The following is a 12,743-nucleotide window of genomic DNA, read 5'->3' as shown; positions in this document are numbered from 1 at the left end:
AACCCAAAATGCCAGGAATACTGAGGGAAAGTGATTTGAGACCTACACAGAGGAGTTTGGTGCTATGACTTAAAGTGTGTCTGCCTGTAGAGACAGCATATATAGAGTTAGAAACATATTTGCATACATTGTCTCATATCATTGCATCTTGTTTGCTTTGAACTGCTTGAAGATGTTTATTGTGATTGGACTACTTGCTAAGTTCTTTTTGAGCTTACCCTTCGGGGACATATTTTTAAATGCTTTTGCAGAATCGGAAGAGAACCCGTGCTACGGTACGAAGGACCCTTCCTTACATGGTATAGCTTCAGAAATTCTTGGAGAAGGTCATGACCAATGGTGTGACCAGTACACAAGTTTGAATTGCATTGACGATTTCTATCGGCAGCCAGCATCGTCTTATTTGCTGATGGGATCATGAGCTAGAAGCTGACCCGAAGTTACAAGAGCACAACCATACAATAAAGAAGATGAAGATTGAAGAAGGGGAGCCCGACAAAAGATTTTAACTAGTTTACTTTGTTCTTCTAGACTTATATTTTAATTCTGATAGCTTTAGACTTTGCTTTAGATTTCGATCTACCTTCCGCATTTGTTGTAGGGTATATTTCCGCTATACTCTACAGTTATCTTTTGATTAGTATCTCGTTATTTTCGCATTTTGATGTTTTTTTGTGATTGTTTTGAAATCCTTTCTTGATTTTATTATTAAATTACTTGAATACAATGATTTGTTATTGCTATTGATTATGTTATTGTGCTAAAATGATCGTTCATAAACTTGATCTTCGAAGTTGTGGATCATACCTCCGAGTATTCCAGATAGGGTACCAGTTGGAGGGATGTGATAACAATAATTGCGTCTGTGTCTTAAAACAATTGACACCATTTTCCGTCGTCAAGTTTTTCTAATTTCAAACATGAAAAGACAAAATACCCCTAAATTATTTAATGACCAAAATAACCTCACTTACATATCTAATTTTTATTCTTATACCATCAACGTTAATACCCAAAGAAGAACTTAAAGCATATTAATTTTAAGTTCGAACAAGGTTTGGATCTAATTAATGGGTTTCAAAGTTGGGTGATTGATTAATGGCTTTGTTTGATAAAAGTGCAACAAATGTGCCCAATTCCGTTCCAGAGGTACTAGAAAGTTGGAATCTGATTTCTTCGACTTCTTAATAAACCAATGGTTTATTAAAAATAATACAACAATAAAAGCGGGCACAAAAGATTAAAAAAAAAAAAAACCAAACAAGTAGTACCATAAATAATCGAAAAGTGCCAGAAAAGCATGGAATGTACTAATGAGTAGGTTATCTACTAAAATTAACGAGACTTGATTCATCTTTAAAAAAGAAAAATAATTAGTGGGATTGAAACTTACGTGTTCTTGTCAATAACTTCTCCTTTCAAACTTCCTATAACTTTCAGAGCTTTCCTCCAAGTCTCTAAGATATGGGATTCAAAATTCTTCTCATGTCGCCGAAATGCTTCTTCAAAGCTTCCACTTTGATTCCGAACATGGGAAGGCTCAACATCAAAGAATATGGGTAAGACCAATTGCCCATTAGTTTCATGGCAGTGAAGAATCTGAGATAGTTCCAATAGACACCATTTGCTCTCTGCATAATGTTGAGAGAAGATAGGGATGGAGATTTTGGAACCACCAATTGCTCTTAGGCAGGCTGGTCCAATGGCTTCTCCAGTCCAAAGCTTTTTGCTATCCACAAACACATCGATTCCTCTTTCTTCCATAAACATGTTGAGGATGCTGGTGAAATTATTTCGAGTGTCTTCTCCTCTGAAGTTAAGGAACACATCGTAACTAGAAAACCCAATTGTAAAGGTGAAAGTAGAAGAAGCTTCATCTGTTAGCACCATAGTGGCAGTTGCAGAGAAGAGAGGCTCTCAAAAGTGTTAAAACCCAATTGTGAAGGTGAAAGTATAAGAAGCTTCATCTGTTAGCACCATAGTTGCAGTTGCAGAGAAGAGAGGCTCTCAAAAGTGTTATTTTCTTGCAAGAAATTCCTATGAGTCCTTGGTTATCTTTGGAAGCCATTCAGCTTCAATAATTAGCTTTCGAAGGAAAGTAATAGGCTTCTTCCGCGCACCCGCCTTGCATTAGATGAGTGGACAAGGAAAGGATAGCGTGTTAATCTGCAATTCTACATAGTGTCACTCTTTCTGCCCCGTAAAATAAGCTGAAGGTTGACTTTTAAGTGTACACGTCCCTACAATACTTAATAAAAACGGGAAAAACAAAAAAATAAAGAACATAGTTTCGCCCAAGACTACCATTGACCAGCTAATACAGAAAGCTACCACATCCACAGGATCTCCAATGTGGAAAAAGAGCTTGAATGATCTAGACCCATGACAGATACTTCCAATTGTGATTCCCTGTCTGGAGTCAGTGTCTGTATCCTTTATTTTTTCTTTTCCATTAATTATTGTAAGGACATACATACCTAAAAAGTCAAGAATTCGGTTCTTTCTCAGGGCAGAGAGACTTACAATGAGCCCAATAATTAGAACCACAAACAAATTGTATTATATTGACCATATAATCAAAATTTTGTCAAACTCATCATAAGAAGTTTTGAGCTTGATTGAAATATATTCATATCGTATTATGCATATCCAAATCTATAATCAGTTACGTTTGTTTTTTTACAAGAAATCTGCTGAATCCCTAATCTGCTGCAACTCATGATATCCATTCCTGCCCAATTACATATCTTTACAGAATCACATGTCTGAGTTATTCAACTTAAATCCAAAAACCCAAAGTCTCATGGATCCCAATTTTCAAAATCCCATCTTCAAGGCTGTTGTCCAACCAAAAATCAGTCTAATGCTAACAAAGACATCTCTGGACCGTAGAGATCACCACCTGATCAGCTAGAAAACAAACCCCAAAGCATGAAGCCAACTCATAAATTCCTGGACAAGTAGGTGGGCAAGCAGGATAGGATATAAAATTCACATAGTAGGTGGGCAGGCAGGATATGATATAAAATTCACATAGTAGGATAAGATAAACACTAATTACCTACAAAGAAAATTTTATTGAAAAACCATGTTTCGTTGAAACTCACTTTCTCAGATACTTCTCCAACGGGATTAATGAAATCTTGTGCAAAAAGAAAGCAGATCTTAGGGAGATATCATGGTAATCACCTTGATTGGCGGGTAGAACTGCTTACTAGTTGGCGTTTATGTAGCATAAAGGACACCTACAACTATGAAAGCAGAAACATGCAGAAATAAAAATGAATTTCAGCTAAAATGGAACTCATAAACTATAGAAGCTAGATCCAGGTCTGATAGGGCAAAATGATATAGGTTTGAAAGAAAACTACCACATAAATAATTATCAATGCAGTCAATCCAAAACACTTTGTTTGACATAAAACTCAAGAAGATGGTTCACTGATATGACCAACACAACTGTGATGTTCCTTCAACTAGAAGCTAGTAGCACTACCTCGTCAAATATCAGTTTGAAAGTCTTAGTGTCTCAACTACAAAATATGAATGAGTTGTCATATGAGTAAGAAAATATCAACATGAATTTTTATCTATTCAATTTCAATTAGCAAAGACTCAAGGCAGCTTTTGGAATGGCCTCAATTATCAGCTGGTCAATCACAATTAGTCGTATTTAAAGCTGTAATTAAAAGTTGAAAAAAAAAAGATACTAATGAATTTCTAACATTACCCAATCGAGCTGGACTCTGTGAGGATACTTCATTCAATGTTTTTTGATAATCACTCCATTTCGTCATCCATGGTGCTTCTGTAGTCATTGTCTGCTATGTACTAGCCTACATAATTCTTCTTGGAGGAAGATCATGGTTGAGCTATTGGAAATCCGAGAATGGGATACTTGTGCATTTGGCTGTAAAGCAAATTCAGAATTGAATAAGCAACAAATTTACCCAAAAATAAGCAACAATACATTGAGATTGACTTGACATTCATGGGAAAGAATTTATGCAAATTGAAGTGATGCCACTAACGCCCATACACTACCCTGTCGTTGCAAAAATAAAGCTTAGAAACAAAAGATGAAAATCAGATCAACTAAGATCCCAAGGCGTTTGGAATGTTCAACTTGCATCCTATGATATTTCTTGGTCTCTCATCCACAATTGTTGAGCATCAATTTTACTCACCTGAGGCTCCGCAAGTCTAATTTTCTATTGCAACAAAATGAAATTAGATGCTACTTTATTAAAATGAAATACACGTTCAAAAAATAGATACTAAAATCATGAAGAATTAAGTTAGGATCTTTCTCCACTTGACAGGCCCACAAAGCATTCCCAAATTAGGCAGGTTGGCTGTGACACAGTACACGTGAACAGTATTTTGTTCTATTTCTTCTTAATTCATGCTTCTATTTGGAATGGACTGTCTTATGTGATGCTGAATGAACAAAAGCATGCCACATCAACTGACCAAGCTGCCAGTCATAGCAGTCGCATCCCACAAATTTGTTGGGTTTGTTTCATGGCTTGTTTCTGGGGTGCATACGGGCTTATGATCGACATCAACATGTAATGTCATATTTTGTCAACAAGACAGAAGAAATATGACGCACAAAGTCCCTACAACAAAAACAACAAGACATATTAAACGTGATTTAAATATAGAATTCCATAATGTGGCACCATACTAGGTGGTTCAAAATATGTTTCTTAGGTTGTAAATATCAAACGCATAATTATCCACATGTTTCCTAGGTGCCTAGATTACATGCGCATGATTGTCTTTATGATTGGGCTCCTTAATGGAAAGTTCCTTTTCGTTCAGAGTCCATTTATTCTTAACCCAATTGTCGACCTTATCCATATCGGTAGCCCCCGAAACGTGCAGTGGCAGCTATCGTCAAGCTGGATGGATTGAGCAATTAGGCTTCTCAACCATTAGCCCTAGCTATGACGTTACACGTCACCTAACAAGACGGCTTGTTATGATAGTTCCTCGAGTAACTCAACCGTCTAATTGAAATCACTCCTTATTTTTTAGAAGGTATAAATACCTCATTTAATCATGTTGCTTGTACTTTGTGTGTCCCATTCTTGCTGCTCCCGATCAGATTCCAGATCTTTCTCTTCTTTTGATTGCCCATGCTCCCTCCCACCCTCTAAATTCTTTTTTAATTTTTTTAATTTTTTTTTATATCATGGTTAAGAAGCCTAGTTAAGTTTGATCATCCTAACAATCCAAAAAAGAAGACAAAATCCGCCCAGGAGGGTTATGCAAGTGAGGACAAGCAATCTTCTGCTGAACCAACCGGGATCTTCCTCTACCTCGATTCTCCCAAACAATCCAACCTTCCTAATTCCTATGTCCCTTCACAATCTTCCAAGTGCAAAACTTCTTCTATTAGCCCCCTGTTCCAACTCCTGAGGGGCTTTCACAGTCCTTTCCCTTTTAAGACTAATAAGAATAAATTGAAGGCCACCGCCCTGACTTGAACAAAAGCATAACAACGTACACCTATGCACATTGAATATATGCAAAATTCCCCAGGCCTAGATTTCTTACCCGTGCTCTCTCACTTCTAAGGACCAAACCGATTCTTGAGGTACTTCAATTTTCTCGAGGGGCATTTGGCTCCTGAGTAAGGAAGAGAGAGCCAACGATCCCCTCGAGGGATTTTTCATCGTATATTTTTATGCTTCATTGGGGGGTTACGCCTCCCCTTCCACTCTCTTTTTGTTGAAGTTGTTCATTGTCCCGACCAACTTAGCCTGGACAGTTGGCTCAACATGATAGGGTTCGACAACTTTTGTTATAACCTGGTTGTTATCTCGACCTTCCGCCTATTTCACAATTCTTTATGCTCCACCCCCACCCCACCCCCAAAAGGGTTTGTATTCGATTTTGCTTCAGTCCTGCGCTTATAATGCGCAGGACGATTCAGCCAGCCGCTGGATCAAAATTCCACAGATCGCAGCCGTCCATCCATTTTTAAGGGAAAGAAGGTGGTTTTGCTGTGAACCGAGCGGTTGATTCCTACGAACCGTGAACCATATACGAACCACTTGGTTTATACGTTTTCAAAATCATTTGAAAAACCCTCAACCAAAACCCGTCGTTCATTTCGTCATTTACTCTGTGAACCTAGAAGACGATCTTCTAGAAGCTCCATTTCGGGTCTCTCCCTTTCTTGCTCATCCTTTTTCTTGGATTTTGATGTTGATGATCTCAGTTAACAGTATTTTGATTCATTAATATTTGTGCTGCTTAGGTTCTCTTTCCTCATTTGCGCATTTATATTTACTCGTTTATGGAGCTGCTGCTGTTTTCATCCTTTTGTCTTAGTTTTTACTCCTTGTAGTTCTAAGTATTGTACTGGAATTCTGGACAAGAACAAATACACTTGAAGAAGTTACTGTTGCTTTCAGTTTGCAGGCCACAGTGATCCTGTAAAATCCAAAGAAAACCAACTCCCCTCACGCCTACTCTGGTGCTGGGAATTGGATTGACAAGATTTCACATTTTAACGTATTGGATTGACAGGATTTCACATTTTAACGTAGCTACTGCAGTCACTGAAGATAGCTCAAGTTGATTTACAGAACAAAAGCTAGTTAACCCCTTCTTGACATGTCGACTGCATTCCAAGAGCAAAGTTTGTCATTGGAATTAATCCTTCATAAAAAAAGAGGGTATTTTCTTTATCCTACCAAATGTCGCAGTTCTCTTGGAAATCAAAAGATCTAAGCTTGAGCTTGATGATGCAGTATTGTTTTACAAGACTATTAGGATAGCTCGTGAACTACTTATCAGCTTGCTGCACAAGCTTAAATGAACTCAGTAATAGGTTTGAATTTTTGATAACTAATACTTTGCAATAAAATGTTTATGTTAATTATAACTATTGAAGTAAATAACAGAGTACAATTCATTGATTTTACCATTTATGTCAAACTGATGTTCAGATGTGTATATGCTGAAGACTTTATTATGATTGGAACAGTGAAATATTTTAGCTTACATGTTCATGGAGCTACTATTATGGGGATACATTCGTTATCTAATTTTTTTTTGTTGATATCCACATCAAGAGCTTTTACTAGATTTTTCTTTGAAATTCAACACTTTAGATATGATTCTTAGGACTTTGTGCACTATCTTCTATGCTTATCTTTGAACAAAGGTTTTTTTTCCCTTTATAATTTGGACTATCTCTTGTATTCCAGGTTTTAACTCATGATTTGAGGTCTTAAGATCTCTCTTGCTCCATAACTTGAACAAAGGTGTAATTTAACAACTGTTTTTTAAAGCATTACAATAACTATAGTTGCAGCTTTCTTATTAGTTTTATTGTGTGAGACTATCTTTTCATGTTTGCCTCCTACATAAGCATTTTGGTAGCATTACAATATCTGTAGTTGCTGTGGATTTTAATATTGATTATGATCCTCTAGACAAGATGATCTGCTTATAGTTGAAATCTTTATGAGCATTTTGGTTTGACGCCCTCATTTTGTTTCTACATATACCTTGGTTCTAGTGATTGAAACTAGAATTCCCAACCCACTGTTTGAACCAGAGCACTTGCAGCTAGTAAGATCCTTGAAAGCATGATATGAACCTTGCGAAGAGAGAGTTAACTGTTAATGTACATAGGATCACCAATAGGTTCAGTAACAATCCGATATAGAAACCCTATAATGTTGTTAACCTAATGGTAATGTTGGTTTTGATGCCTCAATTTTTTTATTAGTTTTCATGTCACCTGTGGATAACCATTCCCTTTTCCTTTTTTTTTTCACAGGACGGCATATGATGTAAGCCTGATTGATGATAGTTGGACCCCATATATCTTTAACCTGCTAAGTGGTAATACTACCCAGACGTGGAAAAGGATTGACATGTGAGTTCATCTGCCCAACCTACCTAGTTTCCAACTTTCTTTCCCTTCTCATAGTTTCTGCTCCTTATCAGAAGGACTATTGCATCACTTCTAAGTTCCTAATGGGTTGGCTAAGTTTCACTGGATTGTTATCTCTATTTGATGTCGTTAGTTGCTTTAAAGGTAAGAAATCCTCAAAGCAAGCAAAGGTCACTAACCAAATAAAACAATTAATAATAGATTGAAGAAGCAGATCAACCACCTAAAATAACAAATTGAATTTGTTAGAAGTTCCAGGTGTTGGTTTGTATTTGAGACTGCATTACCAAACATCACAACACGGAGGCGCAGAGAACCCTCATGTTAATCAATAACTAGATAACATGTTTATTTGCCACAATTTTTAACTGCAATTCTTCAATGTCATAATTAGTAAGAAAGATCTATAACTTTTTCTTTTTATAGTTTCCTGATATACCTAGTTCATCTGGTTACGTGTTACAATATATGCTTCTTTTGTCTTTATGTCTGTAATACGATTCTTTTTAGAATTGAGCTTTTAGGTGAATCCTTAGCTCAAAGGGAAGAGCACCTAGATGTTATCTAGGGGATGATGGTTCGATCCCATCAGGATTTGGTATATATGATGCTTATGTAATATGTGCTGAAACAACTTTATAATCATTCAACTTATACAATGAAACTGTAGGTGATGAACATGAGGTGTATACAATAATGATGTGTTCGGTTGTCATTTTGTTCTTTCTATGAGTGTAAACAAACCAATAATGGTTTTCTTTTGATCGCTAACACGGATTCTCTCTTGAGTGCCTACATGAAAGAGAGAACTTGAGAAAGCCTCAATTATTTGGCCTAGGCATTTCTTTTTCTTTTTTTTTGTGCAGATTCTGATTCATGGGGCGAGGTATTGACATGCTGCCCAAGTGCCTTGGTATCTATGAGTTAATAGGGAAATAACTAAGAGAGACTGTTGGGCAGGTGAGGAGATCAGAGACACTGACAGCATGAGCAACCTTCCATCCCTGATTTATAATCCTTCTTTAAAGCTTTCTTTACCTTGAACTTTCAAAAAACTGATACCGTATATGTATCTTACACTTTTCTTGAACATGAGCATAATCTATTTGTCATGTTTCATAATCTAGCATGGGGCTTCTTATGATTCATTAGGCTAACAGTGTTACACAATTACTTTCCTGGGTTTTCAGGTAAGGTTGACTTTCACATTCTACAAAACTTAATAGACAACATTATTCTTCAATCAAGGTTCAGGTTAAACTAAAAAACCCAAGGTTTCTTTCAAGACAGATAAAAAGTTAAACTTATAACTTCTCTCTTTTCCTGGGGGAGGAGAAAAATCAGTTGCTTGGCAGTGATGGAGAAACATTAAGCATAGGCTTTTCAACTTCAGAAACTACTTGATTCTTTATCAAATAAGTTTCTATTTGACTGAAAATAAGCAATTGCTGCATGTATGACTCCAAAATAAGATTTAGTTGTCAGACTGAAAAAAAAAATAATGTTACAATCTATTATTGACAACTTATATGAGTAAAACTAGGAAAAGTGGCACTAAGAAACAAATACCTTCTAGTGCTAAATTAACATCTACAGAAGAGCATAATACAAGAGTGCCAATGACCACATCCATGGATGCATCTGATAGCGGCAATGCCTCACCAACCTGCATAAGAGAATGCAGACCCAGATACCGGTAAATCGAAGTTCCAAATCAACAGATGTAGCTTTCTAGAGGGAAAAGAAAGATTGAGATAAACAATTCAAACACTGGAATTTTTTAATCCAATAGGAAGGGGAAAGAAACAAGAAAAACAAAGATAAAATGCAGGCTGGATTCCTCCAAGAGGTATTGAATGTCAAGTCGTACATGTACAAGTATCATTGTCAGCTCCAAAGAAGGCAAAGCTATCTGAAAATGCATTGCCATCCCAGTAGATGTTATGACAATACCATCACTATGCATCATACTCAACTATTGCATAAAATAGAACATTTATATCCTCTCACAGCAACCAGGGTCTAATGAATCTCATTGTTCAATCGATAATGCAGCAAACAGCCACAAGAGTACAAGACTTCAATTCAATCAAGTGGTCATATAAAGAGCCTTTTAATTCCAATAAAAAATTAGCGAATTTCTATTTTTCGTTGGTTAAGAGGGACAGTGATGAATACTCTATCTCATCTCTAACTCATTTCTTATCTGACCTTGAAAAAGAAAAAAAAAAGATAGCAAGTTCTATGCACAAGTTTTCTCAGTTCTTTCTAATTCACAAGAATAGAAGCCTTTCTTTTCTTGAGTTGCAGAAATATGCAACAGGATAAAGGAAACCGATTGAGTAACTTGCCTAAGGGGGTCCCCGCCCCACATAGCCAATTATGAACCAAGCAAAGCTACGATGTGGAGGGAAGATGATGGTGTTTGCAAATCATTATTACAAGCACTTTTAGCTATCACTGAAGTTGGTAAATTAATGAATTTTCCCCCAAGTTGTTCTTTACTAGCTGGGAGACCTAGCCAAGCTCAAGGATTAACATTCTACCCAATAACTATTGTTCATTAAATACTTTAGAAGTGTTGAGCCAGATTTTGAGCCAAGAGAGGTATAGTCCCAACTGAACAACCTGATTAAACAAAACAAATTCTAGGAAAATAGAAGGGGAAGAAATCAAATAGGCAAAACTGGGGAACAAACATCTTTAAGGCCCAAATGGAAATGACATTTTGAAGTCACTAAATCAAACGGCTCATGCCTAATGTAGTCTCTATTGAAATATAAAGCAATGCATCCACTACATAGGAACTGGGTCTCAAATCAATTCCAACAGAAAAACCACAAGAAAAAGTGAAACTTGAAAGAAGAAAAGCAGAATTGGAAATTACTATATCCAATTATAGATTAAACAGAACGAAGGGGGTGTTAATCTGTTGAAGTCCTACATATACAAATATGTAAGGTTCATATCATGTTTTCAAGGATCTTACTAGTTGGAAGTGCTCTGGTTCAAACTGTGGGTTGGGAATTCTAGTTTCAATCACTAGAACCAAGGTATATGTAGAAACCAAATGAGGGCGTCAAACCAAAATGCTCATAAAGATTTCAACTACAAATACAAATTGAATGCAATAGTTAACTCTCTCTTCGTAAGGTTCATATCATGCTTTCAAGGATCTTACTAGTTGGAAGTGCTTTGGTTCAAACTGTGGGTTGGGAATTCTAGTTTCAATCACTAGAACCAAGGTATATGTAGAAACAAAATGAGGGCGTCAAACCAAAATGCTCATAAAGATTTCAACTACAAGCAGATCATCTTGTCTAGAGGATCATAATCAATATTAAAATTCACAGCAACTACAGATATTGTAATGCTACCAAAATGCTTATGTAGGAGGCAAACATGAAAAGATAGTCTCACACTATAAAACTAATAAGAAAGCTGCAACTATAGTTATTGTAAGCTTTAAAAAACAGTTGTTAAATTAAACCTTTGTTCAAGTTACGGAGCAAGAGAGATCTTAAGACCTCAAATCTGGAGTTAAAACTTGGAATACAAGAGATAGTCCAAGTTATAAAGGGGAAGAAAAAGAAGAAAAAAAACCTTTGTTCAAAGATAAGCATAAACTATAGTGCACAAAGTCCTAAGAATCATATCTAAAGCGTTGAATCTAAAAAAAAAAAATCTGGTAAAAGCTCTTGATGCAGATATCAACAAAAAAAATTAGATAACAAATGTATCCCCATAATATTAGCTCCATGAACATGTAAGCTAGAATATTTCACTGTTCCAATCATAATAAACTCTTCAGTGCATATACACATCTGAACATCAGTTTGACATAAATGGTAAAATCAATGAATTGTACTCTATTATTTACTTCTATAATTATAATTAACATAAACATTTTATTGCAAAGTAACTGAGTTCATTTAAGCTTGAGCAGCAAGCTGATAAGTAGTTCATGAGCTATCCTAATAGTCTCGTAAAACAATACTGCATCATCAAGCTCAAGCATAGATCTTTTGATTTCCAAGAGAACTGCGACATTTGGTAGGATAAAGAAAATACCCTCTTTTTTTATGAAGGATTAATTCCAATGACAAACTTTGCTCTTGGAATGCAGTTAAATGTCAAGAAGGGGTTAACTAGCTTTTGTTCTGTAAATCAACTTGAGCTATCTTCAGATAGACTATAAAGCTTCTATTGAAACCATCCCGCGTTGTCGACATGCATCAAAGAAACTAGGATTAAGCCCAAATAGTGGATATGCAATGAACTTTAAACTAGAATTTAAGCTGAAACTGGGGAAGTTCAGAATGAAGTTTGGACCATAAACAGATTACACAAAAAAATTTAATGCAGCCACACCAACCAAAATATGCTTGGGATTCCTGCGATGCAAAATAATGAAATATTAAAGACAGAAAGCAAAGATGAAAGAGTTCAAAATATACTGAGAAAATCTGAAACCAATCGCCAGGCTCAGCAGATACACATATAGAAAGAATCAATTGAAAAAGAAATCTGTTTTCACAACCGCAGGTACTCTCCTAAAGGGGGGGAAGGAGAAACAAGGGATTGGAACTTACAAAACGCAGCAGAGGACGTCTCCTTCGCTGATCGACTCACAGACTAACAATCAGACAGTGGAATCATGGAGGAGAATCATCATGCGCTTCAATTTCAGTAGAAGACGTCCTGTTCAAAAGGAGCAGAGAATCGTGGGAGATTAGGGTAAAAGAGATATCAGAGATCAGAGATGTCGAATCTCGTTCGCGAGCTTCTTCTTGTTCAACTTCAGATCGTCTTCTAGGTTCAC

The 12,743-nt window shown here is 36.3% G+C and overlaps 1 protein-coding gene across 1 annotated transcript in view; it reads right to left on the bottom strand.

Moving 5' to 3' along the window:
• The window catches only part of LOC149005982 (uncharacterized), a 28,938-nt gene extending 18,454 nt beyond the window's left edge, over positions 1-10,484 (bottom strand). The window contains 2 exon segments of the mRNA XM_089136017.1: positions 1,394-3,910; positions 9,491-10,484. Of these exon segments, the coding sequence (XP_088992143.1) occupies positions 1,394-1,890 (497 nt within the window). The 5' untranslated portion in view covers positions 1,891-3,910; positions 9,491-10,484.
• Between the last annotated feature and the right edge of the window lie 2,259 nt (positions 10,485-12,743).

Source organism: Hakea prostrata, chromosome 9 (assembly GCF_041222555.1).
Source record: "Hakea prostrata isolate BN-2017 chromosome 9, UWA_Hpros_2, whole genome shotgun sequence".
Classification (NCBI taxonomy): domain Eukaryota; kingdom Viridiplantae; phylum Streptophyta; class Magnoliopsida; order Proteales; family Proteaceae; genus Hakea; species Hakea prostrata.
The sequence above is the reverse complement of the archived record's forward strand: the minus strand, read 5'-3'. Positions and strand labels throughout refer to the sequence as shown.